This window comes from Centruroides sculpturatus, unplaced genomic scaffold (assembly GCF_000671375.1).
Source record: "Centruroides sculpturatus isolate CEXI.00-Female unplaced genomic scaffold, Cexi_2.0 scaffold767, whole genome shotgun sequence".
Lineage (NCBI taxonomy): Eukaryota > Metazoa > Arthropoda > Arachnida > Scorpiones > Buthidae > Centruroides > Centruroides sculpturatus.
Window position 1 is genome coordinate 297,090 of NW_019385366.1, and position 24,089 is coordinate 321,178.

At 33.0% G+C, this 24,089-nt stretch overlaps 2 protein-coding genes across 2 annotated transcripts in view; one reads left to right on the plus strand and one right to left on the minus strand.

The window, feature by feature from the left end:
• The window catches only part of LOC111638178 (transcriptional repressor p66-alpha-like), a 48,090-nt gene extending 45,438 nt beyond the window's left edge, over positions 1–2,652 (plus strand). The window contains exon 3 of the mRNA XM_023383840.1: positions 712–2,652. Within this exon, the coding sequence (XP_023239608.1) occupies positions 712–1,617 (906 nt within the window). The 3' untranslated portion in view covers positions 1,618–2,652. The remainder of the gene's footprint in view (positions 1–711) is intronic.
• Positions 2,653–2,770: 118 nt separating this feature from the next.
• LOC111638179 (tRNA (adenine(37)-N6)-methyltransferase-like) lies at positions 2,771–18,383 on the minus strand. The gene is made up of 5 exons (XM_023383841.1): positions 18,199–18,383; positions 18,000–18,100; positions 3,966–4,146; positions 3,463–3,632; positions 2,771–3,391 (listed from the first exon to the last, which is right to left on the minus strand). The coding sequence occupies exons 1-5, from the start codon at positions 18,255–18,257 to the stop codon at positions 2,802–2,804; spliced, it is 1,101 nt and encodes a 366-aa protein (XP_023239609.1). The 5' UTR covers positions 18,258–18,383; the 3' UTR covers positions 2,771–2,801.
• Positions 18,384–24,089: the final 5,706 nt, after the last annotated feature.

The window sequence follows — 24,089 nt, forward strand, 5'->3', positions numbered from 1 at the left end:
AAAAATTCGTTGACCTTTGGAGACATCATTAATATAAATAATTTTTATGGCCGTTGAATAAGAAATGTTTCTTTCACAAGAAATGTATAAAATCAGTGCTGTATTAGACTTACGGTACCTAATTTACATACTGTACAGACGATAGTAAACTCAACTTACTCGCCTAAACTCTCCATAGCATGGCGCTGGACAGCAGAAAGTATATACAGTAATAAAGTTACAATAAATTAAGTTAGTATATAATTATATGTACAGTACCTAATTTATATATAATACTGTACAGACGATAGCAAACTCAATTTACCCGCTTAAACTTTCCGTAGCGTGGCGCTGGACGGCGGAAAGTAGTTCGGCTGCTCATCCACTATTGGTCCAGATTCGACCAATCTTGTTGCGACACAAGTCGGTGACGACATTTTACGAGTCCCTTTATACGAATACTGCTGCAATTTTTTTGCTACATTATAGGAATTTCTGTTATAGGAACCCACATTATAGGGGGTCGACTGTACAATAAGTAGTCTGTATAGACTTGAGATGACAACCTTCAGATATAACTCATAAAGTGAACTATTGACTAATGAATGATTATTTGTTTAATGCATTTTATAATTAATGAATATAATTAATTTTTAGCTTTTATACATTTATGTATATTATGAAATATAACTTATACAATTAAGTTACAAACAACTATTATTTATTTTTCAGACTTCAACCAGCCCATCTGCCCATGCTTCTGGAAGTGAAAGAATGGATAATCAGACCCCTGCTCAGAGACAAGCAGCTGCGAAATTAGCTTTACGTAAACAACTAGAGAAAACTTTATTGCAGATTCCACCTCCTAAACCACCTCCACCAGAAATGCATTTTATCCCTAATGCTAATAATCAGGAATTTATATGTTTGTTAGGATTGGAAAAAGTTGTTGACTCTATTACTGATGGTATTCAGGATGGTCGAGCACCACCTGAACCATTTGAATGTGTACAGTGTGGTACTGATTTCACTCCTGTTTGGAAATGGCAAGAATCTAGAGGTAAACAACCATCTGTCATTTGTGAAATTTGTGTTACATCAAATATCAAGAAGGCGCTAAAAGCTGAGCACACAAATCGGCTCAAAACAGCATTTGTAAAAGCATTGCAACAAGAACAAGAAATAGAACAACGCATGTCACAGGCAGCTGTAAGTCCTCCTCCTCCTTCTACTACTCCTCATAATCGCAGCTCTACTCCTACTTCCATAGTAGTTTCATCCTCAGGGCAGCAGTCTGTATCCAACTTTACATCGTCACATAGTCCAGTTCATGGATCATTATCTAGAATTAGTAGCAGTGCTGTGGCAAATTCATCAGCTCTTCTTCAACACATGCCAAAACTTTCTGTGGCTCATCAGTCCTTACTTCAAGCTCAGGCTCAACAGTTGCAACAACTAGCACATCAGCCTCAACCAGCTCACATGATTCCATTTGCTCCTATGTTAGCAGCCCAAGCTTATTCCTATCAAATGCTTGGGAAATCTCCTATCACTTCAGCTGATATCCAAAGACAATATTTGTTGGACATGATTCCTCCATGTTCTTTACCTCAAGGTACACTAAACTGGAAAACATGATTCTTCTATTTCTTTAGTGTCTTCAAATATCTGAGAGACCGCTGCCATTTCCTAAATCCAAAGTCATTTATTTACAGCGAGAGAATCTCAGAGTACAATGGTGGATCTGATACCTCAAACTATTGTGTGTAATATTTTATCATGAGATTTTTTTGTAAACTTTCATGGCTCAAATGATTTTTACACAACAGATCTGCAAATCATTATTCATTTCTCAGCTAGTATAAGGAATATGGCATTTTTGTCACAGCACACTCCAAGTGTGTAACACTTTGTTTCTTCTCAAAGTAATATATGGAGATTATCTTTTGGAATCTGCAAATTTTGTCTTAATGTAGTAGACTATATTTTCATAAAACAAGTTTCACACTCACAACAATTTTGTGAAGTGGGTATATCTTACCAGCAAAGTTGCCTACTTAGATTTTGCATTAAGTAGATTGCAGAAATGTAATGTAGGCAGTCACAACTTTCAGATTGTTAAATTAAGAAATATTAAGAAACAAGAAACTTTATAAAGACAGAATTGTGCAATAGTTTCTTGATACATTATTTTCAGTTATTATGCAAATACAACACCAATTTTTTTTAACTGAAAACATTTTAGTAATACTCAAATCAATATGATGCAAGGGAAAATAAATATATTTTACACCATGTTAAAAAGTGCAATAATGTACAAGGAAAGTGAAAGCGAGATGCACTTACTATAAATGTGTTAAACTGGTATTGTTTCTCAATTTGCTATCTGCAGCAGGGATTTATCTTTAACCTAATAATCAGGCATATGATTCCTCTATCTGCTTCACGGCTTTGTTAAATAACAATATTTGTCTTTGGTCCACATAAACAAAAATGTGCTTGTTTGGGTAGGGGTATTTGGATTCATCCCATCTCTAATGTTGCGACTAGTACTGTATCTACATATTCTGTAATCATTGTATTTTATTGAATTTGAGGAAAAAATTTTTTGTTTGACCAGCACATACATGTGTGCTGATTAATGTGTTGTATAATAGCATGACATTCATATTAATTTATATAATAAATGCATCTTTCTCTTCAAGTTTTTATTACTTTACTTTATTGATAACATACACTGACTTTTGTTCAAGATATAAAAAATTTTTGTTTTTAATATATATTGATCAATGTTTAAGATTTCTATAAATAAACTTTAAAAATTAAGAATCTGTGTTACTATTTCCACTAACAGTTACACTAGACTTTGGCACTATTCTTAATACTTCTGTTTCAAACTCATTTTCAAACCATGCTGTTATATGTAAATTGTCAACAGTGAAATAATATAATCTGTCTGAACACTTTTTTCTTCGATAGCTTGATCGAGGATCTGCTTTCAATAACTGTCTAATCGCTTCTTTAATCTGTTCTGGGTCTTGTAAAAATTCTAAGCAAAACTCACAGTCTGAACTATGAGTGTAGATTTTCTTGTGAAAATGTTTTAATGCATTTTCAGCTCTTAAAGAAAAACTAACATTCAGTTCATTAATTGGAGGAGATGCTATCCAAGATGCAATATTAACTGAATTGATTTTGGAGTCATTTTCATCAGAAATTTGCAAAGTGGCTTCATCTAAAGAAACTTTATGATCAGAAAAACAATCTGCTAAAACTGTCTCATCACAAACTGACAAATTATTTTCTTTTATATCAAATTTATGTGGGAAATCATAATTAGGTATATAGGGTTTAATATCCACAACTGGAGTACCATTTATCAGATCAACACCCATTAAATGTAATGTGTCATCTGTTAAAAAAATGAAGAAAATTTAATTATGCTATATTTTAAAAATATTTTAAAAAATTAAAATTACCAACTTTCAATTTTTTCTAGACAAGTTAATGTTAATCCCAATGCATTTGGTCTGTGTGGAGAGCGGGTAGAAAATAATCCAACTGATTTTCCATTAAGTCGTGGTGGCTTTATTTTCGCTTTAGAAAACCTTGCAACAGAATCCTTTCTGTTTTTATGGAAGATAAACAAGATCCTATATAAAAAATGCATTTATATGTCAACATCTGAGGGAAATATATATACTGTATATATATTCAAATATAGCCATACCCCATTATCTGAATCTAATTGTTGTTGAAAAAATTCAATATTGGGACATTTGGATTACAGGAAGTATTTTATTGAGTAACTTTCTATCTCATGCTTTTAATAACATAATTTTCAAACTTTTTGTAAATGCAATTTAAAGGAAATTTATATTTGAATTGAATATCCTAGTATTGAGAATGGTATGGATATTAAAGAATATTGGTTATAGTGGAAATTCAGATATGAAGGTATGACTATGTAATTATAACAGTCTCACCATATATGAGAATATTCTTCTAGACCCATCAGTGAATGTTCTGGATTAGTAAATGCTGATTTGAGAATCTTTAATCTCGCTTTACTTTGTGGACATACTATGGGTTGATAAGGTGTTCCATTTTTTGTTTTGAAACAGGATTCTATATAGCCAATTGGTTGTAATGTATATTGAGTATTTTCTGTAAAAAATATATATATATATATATAAAATAATAATGTTCTACAAATAACATACATTGATACAAAAAAATGTGCTGTAGAAACATTCTGACATGTGAAATAATCATCGTTCAATTCTGAATCCTGTAAATTCAAAAATCAGTTAACTCTTTCCAGTATTGACTACTTACATGTATACTCAAAATGCTCACGTTAAGGAATGATGATTGTTTTCAGTGAGTCATTTATGAAATTAATGTTTGGTCCCACTAATATATATAGTAAAAATAGAATAAATAGTAAAAAGATGATTTAATTTTAAGAGATTGCATATAAGTAGTTTCCTATGTAAGTTTTAAAAATTTGAATGTTAGATATTGGTTACAATTCTTAATTATAAAATCAAAGTATCTCTGCCTCAATCTTCAAATAATGTTAGTTTGATGATATTTCTAACATATAAAAACAAAAATACTTTATGGGAACATGATAAAAGTCAATTTATTGTTTTAACTTTCATTGCCACATTGTTGAATACTGAATTTTCCTTCAAAACAATTACATATGAAAGGTGGTCATAAAATATTTAATATATTATTATTTGTACTTAACTAAATGATTTATAATGAGAACATTTTTTACTGCCTTATTCTGTTATTAAATAATGGATTTAACAAGAATTCCATGCCTAATCATGCAACAAAACAACAAAATTAATTATACTGCCTATAAAATTATTGATTATTTACTAAGTGGTGTTAATTAGTAAACACATTAAAATAAAATTTTACTAGAGATACAGTCGACTCCCCTATAACACTGTTGATTATTCCGTTTTATATGAATTCCATGTTGTACGAGTCACTTAGATTTTACAAATATGTGAGCCGTTTATAGCTTGGCACACGAATTTGTAAAATCTAAGTGACTCATACAACACGAAATTCATATAAAACGGTGTAATCAACAGTGTTATAGGGGGGTCGACTGTATTAATTTTTGAATATATGTTGAAAAAATTTTATGTGAAAAGTAAATGGGGAGTTCTATGCACGGAAAGCTAGAACTTCTATACATAAGTAATATAAAACCTTTGACACTTTTCTAGCAATTTTCTTTAATCAAACTAACGTTTTCAACTATCATTTTATCTCTACCTGCATTACTATAATCAATTAATAAACTCCAAATACCTTTAAAATGCAGTCTATTTTAAAACTTCTCGAACGTTTTTGGACAGATTAACAGACCTTCTTCAGGATCGAACTAATGGAATTTAAATTTGCCAAACAGAAATTCCAAAACATTCTATAATCTTCTCAAGATTATAGAACATTTTGAAGTTCGAGAAGTTTTAAAATAGACTGCATTTTAAAGGTATTTGGAGTTTATTAATAGTTTTCGACTATATTTAATGGCCTTCCTCAAGTTCGACAATATTTGGAACATCAGATATTCAAAGGTTTTATATTACTTATGTAAATGGGGAGATTTTATAAATTACATTTAATGTATTTTAAATTTATATAATAAATTCATGAGAAATAAATTATAATTTTGTAAGTTATGGTGATTGGATAAGAGACAGCTAAGACTTGTGTCTGTTGCTGCAAGATATGTAAGTTCAACTTTGAGTCAGATCACCAAAGTTTGGTGTCCCATCTCTTATTATTAAGCTGTTCCATTATAAGTTAGCTAAATTCCATGATGGAGATGAGTGAAAAACCTATTGCATCTAAAGGGCAGAAGAGATAATATGGGTATAGATAAGTTTCTCACAATTTCTAAAGTAATGAAAGAATAAAAAACAAATATTTTCAATAAAATAAAATGTATTGAATGAAAGAGGGGGGAACTCCATTCCATAAACATGATTTAAATATTAATACTGTACAGAATAGAATTGCTAATAAACTCACAATGAAATTTTAAACAAAATAATTACAAGCATATAAATGGATCGAGAAACATAATGATAAAGTGATAATTTATTATATTGTTTACATTTAATAAAACTTTGACTTACTAAATACTGTTTTTATATCATCATGCTAGATGCTTTCTTCACAACACAAGAAATATCCAGTCAATTTTATAATTTTACTAAATTTGAAAAAATGAAAAATTTACTCTAAATAGATAGATCAAATGTATTCTTGTATATGTAAATATATTCAACTATTAATCATAAGTTTGTCTTGCATATTTATAACTTCTGATTTCCTTTGTGTAATAATGTTAGTTTGGCTGTGGTTGTAGATTGGAGAAGTGCTTAGCAGGATTAGGGGCGAGTTTCTTTGGTAGCTGTGCATAATAGCCATTGCGTCCAATTGTTTTAATTCTTTGTTTCACAATGGGATGACACCTTAAAAGTGTAAATGCTCTTTGTAAGCACCATAAAAGCTGATACTTTGTAGTACATTGGATCAGAAGAGCCTGCTGGAATAGAGTGGTATGTGAGTTGGTTTATAAAGACATTCATTTAGCTTTCAACTCAATAAATGAATACAATGTCTAAGAAATGTCCTCTGGATTTGCTCAATTGACTCAGCTCAATGGATAGCCTGTAGGGGTTATAAGTTTTAAAAAAGGCATCCATATCTGGTTGACTCTTCCATATAATCAGCAAATCTTCAACAATCTTTTGTAAATTATGATGATAAGTTGGATTATCGGCACGATTTTTGCTTCCAAACTGCACACCACCATCTTGCATAGGTCCCTTGAGAGGGAGCTGCACATAACATGCAATTTAGCTACAACATATATTTATAAAAAGGGACATATCCCCATGGGTACATCCCATTTTTATAAATATACATTATTGCTAAATTGAAAGTAGCATAAAATGTGGGTGAGTTCCAAGACTTGGTGGTGTGTGTAGGTTCATCAATTTATTGTAATAAGACATCTCTGAAAGTGCAAAAACATCATTGCAGCTTTACCGATGTGTACAATGAAACAAAATCGAGTATTGTAACAAATGTGTTGTCTGTGACATTGACAACTTGCAAAATTTTAACCATTTCATTAGCGTTCTTAACTGTGTAAGTGTAGTTTTCTTAACAACCTAGATACAAGATTGTGTATGGTATTCTTTAATAATCTTTTAGGGAAATATTATTAATTATTATAAAAAGGCAAAAGGCTTAACTTTTAGGATAGAGATGAGTTTCTAAAAAAATGTGCCAATAGCAAGTAAAATTTTCATTAAGTCTGACCCCATTGGAATCTGACACATCCCTTCTATTTCCTTACCTCCTCCACCTTGCTCACCAATGCTCCATATGTAGAAATAACTCTGCCAAGTTTCAAAGTTTTAGCTTCATCCAGTTCTGAGATATAATGCAGAATTGATGCTAACACACAATTTGGTAAAAGGTTTATTTATTTACATATATGGGGTCCTCAAGTTTCAAAATGTCAAGAAATGCAGAAACAGGATCAAAATTTGAATGATTACCATACTTTCCCAATGTTATATTCTATAATAGCTGGGAAAGTAAAACATGTTTGATTCAAAATTATACACATCATTAATAGCCAAAGAGTGCAACTGTGCTAACATTTACACAAGATACCAATTAATTGAAAATTTGTTGCAATGAACATCTTGAAGAATAGTTGGATCTTCTTCAAATCTGATAAATTCACGAGGCTACTGGCAATTGACAAAATTTTCCTTAATTAACTTTTACTTGTAATTCACAGCAAAATTTCTATTTACAAACTATAACTTAGAATTCTGTTTATGTTTAATACAATAGTTCTAACAATTGTCTTGGAAATGAAGAGATGATTTGAACAGACAAATCAACTCTTCATTTTTCCTTCCTAGTTTACATCTTGCCTTTTTTGCTTTCTCATGTTTTCAAGAATTTCTTTTTCCAAATACATTTGTTATTAATTTTAGCTTGCCAGCTGTTAACATTTAAGTTGGATAAAATGAAATGTACTATACTAATAAATTTAGATAGTTTTAGTACATCTTGTCATTCATAATTGTAGTGAGTTAAATTTATACGTGAAGAACACAGCTTTAGTTTAAATGCCAAAATTTTATTCAAATTATGTGAAATTTAAAAGACATGTAATGTAGAATGCAATCATTGCATAATTTAAAACCTCCTTGTATTTATAAACAGCATAGAGAAAAAATGTGACATCATACCTGAAACTAATATATTGTAGCACAATCATAATAGGATGTAAGGTTGTAACACATAGATTACTTACAAAGAAATAATCAAATAACATAATACAGTATAGCAGAGTTCTAATTATCCAAGATAATGTGGCCAAGGGTATAGTCAAAAAAAGATGATAATGTTTGGTACAGCGTGATTAATACAAGAACATTGTTACAAAATCAAAGTTTTATGAAAAAGAAATTTAATTGTAATTAAAATCTTTCTGGAAATCACCAGAGTAAATTTTAAAGTCCCTTTCAAATAGTATGCATCATCCACCAAAATTCAGGAAACAAATTATACCATATTTTGTCAGTGAAGATGAGAGAACATCTCTTCCACAAATCATTCGAGATAATGTTGAACTTTGGCTAAACAGGCCTTTACAAAATTATCTCACAAATGCAAATTATTACACAGATAGAAATCATACAACAAATATATATCACAAACAAAGTTATGATTACAGATAATTCATCACAATAGATCAGATATAATTTGTTTTTTAATAATAATAATATTATAGATTGAGAATATGGGCGAGAGGTATTGCCCTCTATCATTGGATTGCAAGAATCCACTCACTCTGTCAGTGGATGGCTTCAAATACTCAAATTCTTGGTGGGATATAGGAAGTCGTAGGTCCTTCCTGTTAATTTGATGTGACCCCTGCCTAAAGAATGTGTTAGGCCTGTGAGAATAATTACAAGGGTCTGAGCGGAAGGGCCTGTGGACTCTCGATGAGATGTCAGCAATTATATGGAGACAAAGAGGCGGCCATTACATAAATTCAAATCAAAGTTTAATAATAAAAAAATAAAACAAAGGAAAAAATAGAAAACAAAAATAAGATACTAAATATGGGACCTATATCCCTATTAACTGAGAGAGTTTAAACAGATTATTATTACCTCATCAGACATTCCCTTTCTGATTCTGATGCAGGGAGGAGCAGGAAGTTCGTCTTCTGGTGACGTTGCAGAATAAGTAGCAGGAGGAGAGTGACTTAAGGATCAGGCACCTGACAAATTGTCGAGAACTGCCCTGAATGAGTGGAAAGTTGCTCTTTTATCTCTAATTTCCTCCAATTACCATTTGAGAAATTCATCAGCTGACAGGAAGATCAGATGTGTCATTCAGCCAGATGGTGTGAGAAAATCAAGATAAGGTATAGAAAAAGGAAACTGAATTTCCCCTTTTTCCATAAAAAGAAGAATCTGTCAGTTTTTTACAGGATGTTGCCTTACTTTTTGTATCTTTTATTACATTAATTTGAAAAATATTTAATAAAGTTTATTGATATTTTCTAACTATACGGTTTATCACAAGGGCAAAACAAACACAGTAGTTTGCATAAGACAAATCATACCTTTAATGGAGCTATGGAAGATTGAGCTACTCTGGAAAAGGATTAGGAAGGGAAGTGGAGGCAGTTCCCAAAGATTAGGAACATGTAACACTTGGTAAGCAGTTCACAATTAAATCGATCATACCCTAATGGACAGGTAGTTCAAGAGAACAGACTAAGACGGAAGAGAAGAAAGTCCCTATCTAATGATTGAGGTCCATGTCCACCGACTGTCTTCCTTATCCGAAGGCAGAAGGCAGAAATAAAAAGTTGTGCTCCAAATCGAAGTTAGAAGACAAGACTACGAATAGGACACACAACATGAATAGAAAACCTCCTGATAGCAGAAGTATTATCAAGAGAAGTGGGTCCCAGTAACATAAAAAGGATAGATGCAACCAGAATTGTTATAATCTGTCTGGAGATCATATGCAGGTATTAATACCCGTATTTTCCCCCATAAACAGAGGACAATTATTGGTTAACTAATGAATTATATCATCAAGTTATAATTTCCTTACAATAAAATACACAATATCTTGAATCAGTCAACGTAGGATAATTCGAACAAATAAGATGACTTAGTGTTCAGTTCTCTTTATATCTCTTAGAGGTAGGTGGTGTAGATGATGACTCAGGAGAGGGAGTCTGAAGGTGATTCTGGAGGGAAAAAGGGTTCCTTCTCTCCTGAGTCCTCAAATGTCCAGACCAGTGGAGCCATGGGATTGATATTTCGTGGTCGAGGTTCTCCTCACGTCTCCATCTGTTGGATATAACCTACCCCTTGGACCCATTTTTGCTGACTTTCTATTCTTTCTTTAAACTGAGGAGGCACCTTGTAACCCCACAGTACCACGGTCATAGTGAGGGGAGGTCTCTGGGTGGATCGGATATAATTTTGAACTCCCTTAACCATCCTTCAGTAAGCAGTCTTTGCACAGGCCTCTCTGACCTCCCCTGAAGAATTAGGCAGGACAAGCAGTTCCTTGGGTTGTAAGATAAGCTCCTCCGGATCCAAGGTTCAGGCAGCAGTCTCTGGAACCTCTTGGTCTGTACTCTAAGGGTGCGACTATGCAGATGCAAATTTAGAGCGAGCGATTTAGTTTTCGCAAAGGAAAACCATGCACAAACAAGAAGCGAGAAATAACGCTAGCGAGAGCAAATTTCTGGTTCTCGCACATATCTGACATGTTTTGATATTTATCGCATCTCGCCTCTTCTCGCCACATTTTCTCACTCGCTCGAAAAATTTGCTTGCTCGCGTCTACATAGTCGCACCATAAGAGAAAAAAGTTTATTCCCTAAGAGTAAACAGTTAGTTAATTCTCCCTATTCTTCAAACGTGTTAAGAATAAATTTAATCATTTTTCTATCAGTCTCCATAACTTAAAGAGCTATATAATTCAGACAGTCAGTCAGTAAATAGCTCGTAACAGCACTAATACACCAACATCATTATCTGCTAGAGGACTGATGAGATAGTTATATCATAATGTATTGTATATGTCTTTATTTTATATCAATACTATCCAATTAAATAATGGGGACTATCTACTGATTTAATTAAGTTCAGGGGGAAGAGATCGACTAGTAGCTGGGGAAATAAATCTGGGGATACAACTACGGCAAGGACAAGGCATTACCCACGGTTGGTCTGTGACAGGCCCTTGACTCCTAAGAGCATAGGGAGGTGTGGCTTCTTCTTGTTCCTAACCAGTCTCTCCCTCTTCGGAATGGTCTATCTCTGATTCAGAGTCTATCTCTTTCTTCTTCCTCTTCCTGCTCACTTGTAGTTCTTGGGTGTGAAAATGTTGTCCTGGGACATCATGTATTGCCTGATTTTAATATCTACTCCAGCTAAAAACTGAACCATTCAAAATGTTTTATCATAACCTGCTTGAACATATCAAAGTCCTCTACATCCTTAATCCTCTGGTCCTTGTGTGCAAATTCCCAAGCAATGCTAGTCAACTTAAGACAGGCAACAGTGAACATCTGGGCCTTCGACCATGTCGCCACTCTAGTAATATCCACAAGTGAATCAAAGAATTCACCGATGCAAAGCCCACTCGCATCGCCTGAAAACACGGGGGGATACCTGCCAAGGTGGCTCTAGGGACTTCTCCTCTAGAGGATTCTCCTTCCATATTCCTTAACTTAACTAACTTATTTTACAATTAACTTAATAATAACTGAACCAAATAACCGAAATTTCTTAATTCAACTTATTTTTTTGTTCTTCAAACTTGAATCCAGACAAAGCTATACCAAAAGCTACATAAACTAGTCCAATTCTCTCGGAAAAAAATGGAACCTTAAATAAAATACAAACATATCCGTATAGTCTTATCTATAGACACCTCATATGAGGGCTATGCCTGATAATATCCCACTCCTGACACCAATATGTGAGAATACGGGCAAGGGGTATTGTCCTCGCCTGTATTCTTGGTTTTATTTGTCCCTTCTTGACTTATTTCGGTTTCGGCTGCTAGAGTTTGTAATTGTACAACATATGTTTGCACGTCCTCATCTCTATTCTGGACACATGCATAAAATCGCTGTAATTTAATTAAGGCCCCCACCTTAATTAAATTACAGGGGACCTGCTCAAAGCATTCTATCATCACCTTCTTAAATGTATCAAAGTCTTCTATATCTTTTATTCACCTATTCTTTCAAGCAAATTCCCGGGCTATCCCTGTCAACTTAAGATGCACCACAGCCAACATCTGGGCTTTTGTCCATGCTGCAAGTTTTGCTACATCCACTAACGCCTCAAAAAGTCTGTTATTCTAGGACCCTTCATATCGCCGGAAAATATTGGCAGCAATGGTACTAGAGAACCTATGTTGCCTAAAATGGCTTGTGGATTTTCTTCTGCCATAACTTATAGTTACTTACTTCTAACTTATATTAAACTTAAGTTTAAAGCTATTCTATTGGATCTTAATCTATTCAACTAGACAAACACAAATGAATGCTCCATCCCCGGCTTTTGAATAAATCCCACTCTGACACCAAAATGTGAGAATACAGAGGCCGTTACTGAAGTGATTAGCAAAGTGCTCCCTATTGGAACTTGAGGTTCACTCACGTTGTCTAAGGATGGCTATATCGAGTTTATATAGATCAAGATTAGGAAAAATTGAGATCTTGTCAGGAATGACACTAGTTAATCTATTATCAGCGGATTAACAAGCAAAATGAAATTCAATCGGAGGACTTCTCAACGAGTGGAGCGTGATGGTACTGTATGAGACTAATTAACCAGGCTATTATAAAAACAACAACAATATTTAATAATAGTTAAATGAAACAAATACAATACACTGAGAGATCAAAATATTTCTAATCTAATCTATGCGCAAGAGAGAGAGTTTACATAAAGCTATCGTATTATACTATCTTCACAGAGGAAGCTTATTCTTGTCTTCAGTTGACGTACGATCTTTATGTGGGAAGAGATTGAGAGAAGAATGTGAATCTTGAAGCGTAACTTCTATGTGCACATTATAAAGTATTGCCGACTTCTTATGTGGCTGTCCCTTCTAGGTTATCTGTAGAAATCTATTATAGCGACTTTGGACCCATCGAAGAGTGAGTGCTATGGCAGGTTGAACCTTTCATCAACTGCTGCCTCAAATGGTGGGGAAAACGCCCCTTTTTATAGGGACGGTTGGGTTACTGACTCATTGTCATAGGACAGTGTGTTAAGTTTTTATCAGCCTAGAAAGGAAGTTCATTTCCTCCCTCATTCAGAACTGACTAACAGATCCTTTTGTGAAATTTATTAAAGAAATAAAATAATTTGTTTATAATATTTTATAATAATACAGTAGAACCTCGATTATCCGGACTAATTGGGGATGAAGGTAGTCCGGATAAGGAAAAATCCGGATAATCGAAACAAATACTTTAATTTGTCTTTTAATGATAATACAACACGTTTTCTTTTCGATGACATATCGGTAATATTAAAAGTAAATACTGTATTTAAATCGTGATCAAATTTTCAAGAAACAAACGTTCGTATTGAATTTGGACTACTACTGACCAACGCTAACAGACTACCTATTGTTTAAAAGGCCCTCTGGTGGCGCAAGAAGACGGATTTTATAAAATAAAAAGCAGTTGAAACTGCATTTTTATGAATAAAAATTTGACAAACTATTTATCGTTTTATGACGAGTAAAATTTTTTCGTCGCGTTCGCGGCTTTTAAGTAATGCATAAACCTTCGAGGCGCGAGGCCCTTCGGACCGCGAGGCATAGGCGGTGGCCCACGTCGTCCATGCCTTACGCCGCCCTTGGTCATAGAAATGATGTAATTTGAATATAAATTATTTATAAATACGTATGTCAAGTTATATTTTTATTACTACGTAAAATATATTTAAGAGTTTACGACCACTGTGCTGGGTGAGATGTTGAAACAAAAAAGTTATGCATTCCGTCACGTACATAAACAGTGTCGTAATTCGCCAAGTGCAAATCAGCAAATTCGTAAAATTTTTGTTTATTTTGAACAATCCAGATAATCGAAAATCCGGATAATAGAGGTCTGGATAATGGAGGTTCTACTGTATATCTAATTATCCATGATCTCACAATGTGCTCAATGGTTTATTGGGGCCAGAATGTGTTCCAGAACTTTTTATTATGTACTGTACTGTACATACAAAAATACAAATTATCTAGAAAAATCTGTCAATTTTTTTATATGTTGTCAAGTTTGTGTGGGTTCAAATCTTTAAGAAGTTCAAATATTGATTTTCAAACATATTACATAATAAGATAACTACTTCCAACAATTTAACACCTCGTTGAATAATAACGATCCACGAAAAAACCTTTTTTACGAGGGTTATTACATAATAAATTTTGCATTATATAGATGTGAAGTTACAGTAACTTGTTGCATATTGGTAAATACTTATGCTATTACAGTAGAGCGTAGATTATCCGAATCAATTGGGGACGGGTTGTTCGGAAAATCGATATTTCAGATAACCGATTATGTATGAAAAAAATATATTAACCTGTCCCATGTTGAAATTTTTCTCCATTGCGTGTCGCTTCGCGTTGAATTTTCGTCGATGTTAAGCCTAACGAAGACTATCGTTAAAAATTATTTTTTTATTTTGTACAAACAAAATAAATATATTGAAAAATATAAAAACAATAAAAAAATTATACTTCAGAAGTTAATTTAGTATCAAAAACGTAAAATATTTGAATAGCCCAAGACATAGCCAAAGGTTACAGTGCCACAGCACTGGCGAAAATTTAAATTTGCCGACTGGAATTCTTTCAGATAATTGACGCTCTACTGTATATTCATCATTTACATGGAAAATTTCATTTCCTTTTTGACTGTCCTGAGGTTGTTATGAGGATTTATTTGAATCATCATGAATTGGCTATAATGGGGAAAGTCAAATGATAAGGAATGACTAGTTCCAGATATGTCAGGCCCTTTGAAAAATTCCAGAGGTTCCTGACTGGGACTCAAACCCGGGGTCTACAAAGTGACAGGCTGATGCCTTTACTACCTCAGTTATCCAGCTATGTAAATAGGAATGCCGAAATATATCTTAGTACAAGATACTCATTCAGAAATTGTACTGGTTGCATATTTTTGCATAATTTAATAACACATTCTAAAGGTACAACATAGAAAGTCAGATCAATTAAGTTTATAAGAAAACGACCAACTGAAACCTCTCAATCAGACAAAGACTTCAGGCCTATCAGCCTGTTACCTATTTTGGGAAAAATTCTGGATAGACTAGTGATTAACAGAATCTTAACTTTTCTCAGGAGAAAAAAGGCCCTTGGCCAGGACCAACATGGCTTCACTCCAGGCAAATCTACAATAACAGGAATTAACAGTATTATGAATTACATAAATAGAGCTAAAAGAAATGTCAGGCACACCCTTCTTGTACAATTGATTTTAAAGGGGCGTTCGACAATTTGTGGTGACCCGCCATATTACAGCAACTCCAAATTCATAATTGTCCTAGCAACTTATTTTATTTAATTAAAAGTTTCATGACCGATAGGAAAATGGGCTTCTATAATAACAATATCAGTTATACACGTCAAGCCACATTGGGTTGCCCTCAGGGCTCAATCTCTGGCCCTGGGTTATGGACCATTGTCCACAATGACCTACTCACCACCCTCAATAATTCTGAAGGAAATCATCTACTACAGGGCTATGCCGATGACATGGTTGTATTAGTATCAGATAAGAATAGTGACAATTTTCATAAATTAACATTTAACACAGTTTCATATCAATTAAAATTAACACTGTTTCATATCATGACAATCTTCCTACACTCTGTAATAAATTGCTGACAAAGATCTCAAATTGGAGTAAGAAAGTTAAACTGCCCATAAATCACTCAAAATGTTCATATATAATATTTTCTAAAAAGACCCCATTACAACGCAGCCCCTGCATTAAAACTGATGGTGTCCGGATATCTAGAGTCTCTGAAATCATATATTAGGGAGTTAAACTACAACAACAACTGCAGTGGACAGGTCATATAGAAATGGTTGTAGCAAAAGCAGTTAAGGTATCAAATGCACTTATCAGTATTGCTAAAAACACTTGGGGAATTGGCAGTAGAGCAGCCAAAATGATTTATCTTGGGGTAATTGAGCCCATTATTCTTTTTGCTGCTCCTATCTGGGCAAAGGCCTGTTCAAGAATTAACATTCAAAGGAAATTATTTAAGGCTCAAAGGGTGGCAACCCTTAGAATTTGCAGGGCCTATCATACCACACCCACCTCTGCTTTACTTGTCCTAGCAGGATTGATACCCACTCACATCAAGGCCAGGATGGTAGCTAGTAACTGGAAATTTAGTAACCTTTTTGATAATGAAAATCCTCTGAGTGACAACAACAAAAATATTATCGCAGATTTTCCCGACCAGATCAAAGAAGAATATTTTCAAATCAAAATTAAAATATATTTAAATAAATGATTAAAATTTAATTAATTTACAAGCTATTAATTTACAAGAATTTATCACTGATTGATAAATTTTACAGGAAAACATCAATGTTACTCAGTTTTTAGAAAAAATTATTCTTGGGAATGGTGATTATTAAAAATGTATTAATTATTTTTAAAAATCAGAATTATAAAACATCCATATGAAGACACATTTTTAGTTTGTTGTTTAATCTAAAAATTTTCCATATAGGTGAAAATTACTGCAATTTTATCATTGTAGTTTATTATTAATGATAAGGATTTTTTTAAAATTAATTTTTACATTAACAGAAACTTATTTTTTTTATTTTGATTTGTTTTTAAAAACTGTATTAATGCTTTTTTGCTGTACACACCATACTTAAGAATGATTAGAAAATGGTACCCTATTAATTACTGTTAAATGGTACCCTGAAAATCTAAAGCCCTATATTTAGGGCTTTAGATTTTCTCTGCCAGCAACAGTCTCTGTAGGTTATCCCTAAGAGAAAAAAATCAAAAGGAACTATGAATCCACGAGCAATCTTTGTCAGATATTCTGCTCCAGAATTTTTCTTAATTTTTTCTAGTTAAACTAGACATAAAAATTTAAATTATAATTAGGTTTCTTAGGCAGAAGAACTTTATAAGCTGTATATTATATACTGCATGTATCTAATATGATCTTAATGATTTTATTTTGTTGAAATTTGTCATATAGTATCATCTGTATGCTTTAAGCACAGCAAAGTCCTCACTTCACATCATTTCATTATAATGTTGATTGAGGAAAGATAAAAGCATATTTGTAATCATTTGCAATTATCATAAAATCAATTTTATTGCTTATAAAGATTCAACTATGAGATGAAAAAAATATGCTGGAGGTTGCAAACACAATCCAATTAGAATAATAATAACCAAATCATATATCACCTCTATCATTTAGCCTTTTCTAATATTGGTTTCAGTAAATGTTGTTTTGCTGAACCTCACAGTTTCCAAGAATATCGACGACTTTGATCAAGTGGGGACTTATATTGCCAACATGAGGTTATTCACTCATGTATACAGTAACTCCTGATTATATCTTTAAATACTGTTCTAAGAATTTTGATATCAAAATCCTCATTGTTTTTTTTTCAAGTCTTTCAGCACTGTACAAGACAAGTTTGCAAGTTTCTCACAAAAGCTTACTCCTAACTCAAGATTGTTAGTTTTTGTTGTGTTTTATTGGCCTACAATCCCTGAAGGATGCCAATGACCTCTAATAGTGATCAAATATTACCAAAATGATGAGAACCAGTTTATATAAATAAAAAAACTATAAAAATCAAACCATCATTTATAACACTTGTTGGCTTTGAACTGGCAGTAAGGAGATTTTTCACTTCTTCAATATTTTTCTCAAAATTTTTCTTCATTTTAAACATGGTATCTCTATATATAAAAGAAAAATACATATATTATATATATATACACGTGTATATACCGTTTCCCACGCATAAAGCTGTATACAATATTTAATTAACACAAACCGGATATTTTTCAATTCCTTTCTACAAATTTCAAGTTGTTTACTTAACTCCACATTCATAGTTATTATTAAATTATTCCTTAATGCTGAAAATCGTAAAATCAATTAACGCAAGGATCAGTATCGTCATCAGCTGATATTCAAGTAAAATTGTAAACATCCGGCAATCGAAGGCATGGCATTCAATCGATCGTGTTGCCAGATGTCCAAACAAAAATTCGTCAGTTACAAGTAGCAAATTGTTCACGATTTTTCACTGTTTTATGTAAATTAATAGCTGTATAAAATTAAAACTTAAATTTATGAGTTTGTTTGTTTAATTTAGTTACATTTTTATTTTTGGCTCTTTCCATCCTAGCACTAAAGAGGACATTTTTAATTCCCGGGGTTTTCCCTATGAGTCCGGATTCGATTCGGAATCCCCGGAGCGATGATTTACCATCTTAAAATTAAACGCCTCGGCCATTTGATGTATAAAGATTGTTACTCGTTATTATTTTCGATAATCCGACATCTTTAGTCTTATTTGATCTTGAAATATAAACAGTGTGTTAAAGATAATCTTTATTCGTTTTTTGTTGCCGATGTCATTTATATTTGTTTGTGAAAAATTTTAAGGTTAATGTTCAGAGTCGTAGACTGTCATGGCGGCTCTTCCTGTTTTAGCCTCGAAACCGGACCACTTTGGAGACGACGTGTCACGTGACGACGCGAGCGAACGGCGGAGGCGGCTTCTGCGCCGCGATAAACGGGGAAAACCGACGCGCGGGTTAACGTCCATATACGTAGACTCATGGCGGCTCATCTCTGATTTCGCAAAAAGAAAAGGATACAGTGGGGACGCACGTTCTAACCTAACCTAACCTATTCTGATAAATTATCATAATTATTACCAATTATATTATTAGAATAGGTTAGGTTAGAACATGCGTCCCCACTGTTTCCTTTCGTTTGCTGGAATCAGCGGTGAGCCGCCAGCGCTGCTGCGGTGCAGCAGCCACCGCCGTTCGCTCGCATCGTCACGTGACACGTCGTCTCCAAAGCGGTCCGGTTTCGAGGCTAAAACAGGAAGAGCCGCCATGACAGTCTACGATCCTGAACATTAACCAATTTGAATTAATTTTATTATTATTTTTCATTTTAAAAGATATTTTGGTACTACCGATTTTTTATTTTATTAATAATATAATGAAAAGAAAACTTTTAACCACTTCACAAAATTGGAGTTGTCTTGAGCTGTAACGATTGATCGAGAAACAAGATGGCCGCCTCCACGTGCTATTGCGTATGATTTTCTAACTCGTGTTTGTATGTTATAAACTTTCGGTAAATAATGGATAAAATGAGAATTAATGACCAGGTATTTATTATAAAACTTATCGGAAAATTATTATATACTTTTATCGGTAAAAATGCAGATATGAATGAGACAGGTACTGTACATTGCAGCACTGAGATCATGCACGCAGATATAAAATAATCGAGGAACTAAAGGTCTATATGTCACTGTTTGTGAGATAAAGCCCTCTGAAATTTGCCTATTTGGCAATATTATGACCTTTAAAAATGGGTAAAGTTGGTTAGACTGAAGAAAAAGATTTCCAGCTGAAAAAAATAAAAAAGGACTTAGTCTTATTATTTACAAATTGTCAAGCAATGTAAGCTGTAGCTTAGGGCCTCGAGTTTCAAGGAGCCTTAAAAAGTTATACAAAATATAAAATTGAAGTCAAATTTTGTAATAAATGGTTATTTTTAATAACAGAGCATAAAATCTTTAAGACTGCTTTTCATTAATAAAGAAACATTGTACTTGTACATTAGTGTTACCACCCGTCCAGTTTTCACCCAGACAGTCCGGGAATTGACTCATTGTCCGGGTGAACTATTAATTTCGTCCAGGAATTTCATAGAAATTGTGAAATTACGATGTGTAAAGTACTATTTTTAACTTATCGCTCTACAACGATTTTCGTTTCGGAAAGAGCCAGTACCTAACGGGTACTTTACGCGGGTTTGCGTTTGTTACTTTGCCAGGCCTGGACTTTTCGCATGCACCGAAGCAAATTAAAGACAAGTTAGTCAAAAATCAATAAAATTATTTAATAAAGATTCTAGAAACACTATTTACAATATATACAACAATCAACAAATTATTCAATCAAAAAAATCCAAAAGTCAACCCGACAAAATTCAATCTTATTCTTACTTAGAACTATTCCCCTTGGAATTCTGACAAAATCAATCCTTAACTTAGGTACAGAATTTCTTATAACTACAAATCCTAACCGTCACCTCAATTATACTAGGAACCTTTTTCTCAACTCAAGACTTTTCCTATTCCTCGATCCACAAATCGAAATACTGCAATTGCCTTGGACTATTTCCTATTGGACACCTCGTTCACTGCTACTAGCACACCAACGCTTATTCTTTTCAGGAGCTCACCTCTGATGTCTTCACTTGAGCTACACTATTTATAGTCTGAGGTGATGTCACAGTTTCTAAGTGAGACACTCCCCTCATTTACATACTTATATGTAACATTCACTTTTCTCTTGTTTATCTGGTAGCTTAATTCCCGACAATACTTTGTTAACCTTTTACAGTCTTTTCGTGAACAATTATCTGGATGTTTCCTTTAAGGTTTAACAAGTCTCCTAAAAGTTTGTGGGGTCTGTCCCCCCCTTTCAGTGCGGACTTACTATCTGCCACTCGGGCGTGTACGTGAGTGCGAGTGTGAGCTATGGCGCTTTCGTCAGTGAGTTGGTTTTATCTTCTTTTTTTAACTTTCTAAGGTGACGGGTGAGGAAATCTTCGTCCTAACTAAACATAAGCCCCAAACAAAATATAATAAAAGCAAATAAAAATAACGCTTGGACTTGGTTCCTTACAGATGAAACAAAGTTCTTTCAAATATTTTTACAAATTTACACTATTTTAACTGCGAAAGAACCTGCACTCAAATCTGCAATTCTGCCATGTTAGTCTGTTTATGCCGACATGTGGTGTGCAACCTGTCGATTTGTTTTTTTTTTTTTTTTCCCATGTGCAATTGTACATGTCTCCAACAATATCCAATAGAGCTAAGTCATCTGTACCTGTTCTTTCTTAATTTAGGGTTACTTACGTTACTCCTATGTAAGTCCCTAGTCCCTAACTATGATTTAGAACCGGCATGCACGTTATTCTTTGCATTGTAAAATGACATTGCGCATTCATCAGGAACTTCTGTTTGAACAAACCTAACCTGCCATCTGGGTCAGCAATTTTGAAAAGGTGGCAACACTTGTACATATTGCATTTATTCAAAAAAAGCAGAAGGGCCAGCTCTTTCCCTGGTCCCATATAAACTGTTGACAGTCCTGCACATACCTTGTTTTTTCAGAGAATGTTACTCAATTACTTTACAATTACTTTAGTTACCTAAACTTTTCTAATTGAAGTCATGTGGTAGGCATTATTATATTTATTTTTATTTGTTTAATGAAACTGATTGCTTTAGTATGAATAGGATGCTGCAGCACCATAAGAACTCCCCTGGATATGCCCTGAACTTGACATATTTTGTGTACGTTTATTGTAAAACTCCAAAACTTGTTTCATAAAATGTTTAATTTCCCAGTTGTTATAGAATATTATATAAGGAAAGTATGTTAAGAAAAGTGATTGGTCAAATTTTGACCCCTGGTTTTATTGCATTTCTTGATGTTTTGACATTCCAGGTGCTCAAAAATTTTAAAAAATACACACAATTTTGTAAGGGTTTATCTATGTATGGGGCATTGATGCTATTAAATTTTAGTAGTTAAAGATCAAGGGGATGGTGAGATAGATGGAGGTCATGTCATATCTTGAGTAGAGTCAGACTTGATGAAAATTTTACTCATTATTAGCATTTACAATTTGTTTAAAATCTGAATCTTACCCCCAAAATAAGCCTTTTGCCATTTTATTTTTAATAAATGATACAGAGCTTTTATAAAACAAAGAAATGTTTATGAATATAAAGATTTCAAGAAAAAATTGAAGTGTGTTTTAATGCTTGTAATTAAATTGTTTGAATGCTATTTTTATATCATCAATTCAACATTATAATATTTTACATTTGCTCTGTTAACAAAAATTGTTACATAAGATTGGCTAAAACACTAAAACATTCCTTTTGTAAAAAAATAGTTTTCAGTTCACATTACACTAATATTACTGAAGTTATACTGATATTTTCTGTTTTCTACAGTCTCACAGCAATAAGTGGATTCACTTTTCAGATTAATTGTACAAACTGTTAAATTATGTTAGAAATATAAATTCAGTAATCAGTAGATAAGACTGTTTTTCATCATTGACTATTTCCAAAGTACAAACATGTCCAAAATTTAAGGATGGACAACATTTATACATAAATAGAGAGAACTGTATACTCCATCTGAAATGCAGACAAATACAGCAAGAACTGTATTACTCGACATTTAACACAGGGTAATACACAATAGCTTGTAGAATTTTACAAATCAAAGCAATAAAAGTAAGACTTGGTGAAAAAAATACATACGGCAGTTGGCCAAACGTGGAGAATGGATGGAAAGTGTTTACCAACATCCAGGCAGAGAGACCTGTCAGTATAAAATATGTCCATCTTGAGCTGCAATGCAACATTACAACATGGCAGACTCTTCATCAAGTGATTCAGGTGTTTTTAGGGCTGATTGGTGCACTTTTCCCTCAGAATAATTGTTTTCATTTTTAAGTTTGGACACATATAAATATTTAAAATATTGCCGCAATTTTATGGTGTTACTAATGTACTCTAATGATTTATAATAATGAGAGTATTATTATTTTCTGTAGCAGAAACTATTTAAAATGATTTCCAACAATTTTAATTGAAGCTAATTTATGAGCAATGTGTTTTTTTGTTTTTTTTTTAAATTTTGTTATAGAAAAATGGAAGTTTATAAAAGTAATATTTTATGGTTTTAGTCTAATTTAGTATAGTAGCTACACTTCATTAATTTCAAGTAATTGTTAGGAAATTTTTGATTTTATTACTTATATTACATTAACTTTCATTTCTTACAAGTTTGAAAATTTGAATAACTATTANGATAATCGAAAATCCGGATAATAGAGGTCTGGATAATGGAGGTTCTACTGTATATCTAATTATCCATGATCTCACAATGTGCTCAATGGTTTATTGGGGCCAGAATGTGTTCCAGAACTTTTTATTATGTACTGTACTGTACATACAAAAATACAAATTATCTAGAAAAATCTGTCAATTTTTTTATATGTTGTCAAGTTTGTGTGGGTTCAAATCTTTAAGAAGTTCAAATATTGATTTTCAAACATATTACATAATAAGATAACTACTTCCAACAATTTAACACCTCGTTGAATAATAACGATCCACGAAAAAACCTTTTTTACGAGGGTTATTACATAATAAATTTTGCATTATATAGATGTGAAGTTACAGTAACTTGTTGCATATTGGTAAATACTTATGCTATTACAGTAGAGCGTAGATTATCCGAATCAATTGGGGACGGGTTGTTCGGAAAATCGATATTTCAGATAACCGATTATGTATGAAAAAAATATATTAACCTGTCCCATGTTGAAATTTTTCTCCATTGCATGTCGCTTCGCGTTGAATTTTCGTCGATGTTAAGCCTAACGAAGACTATCGTTAAAAATTATTTTTTTATTTTGTACAAACAAAATAAATATATTGAAAAATATAAAAACAATAAAAAATTATACTTCAAAAGTTAATTTAGTATAAAAACGTGAAATATTTGAGTAGCCCAAGACATAGCCAAAGATTGCAGCGCCACAGCACTGGCGAAAATTTAAATTTGCCGACTGGAATTCTTTCGGATAATTGAC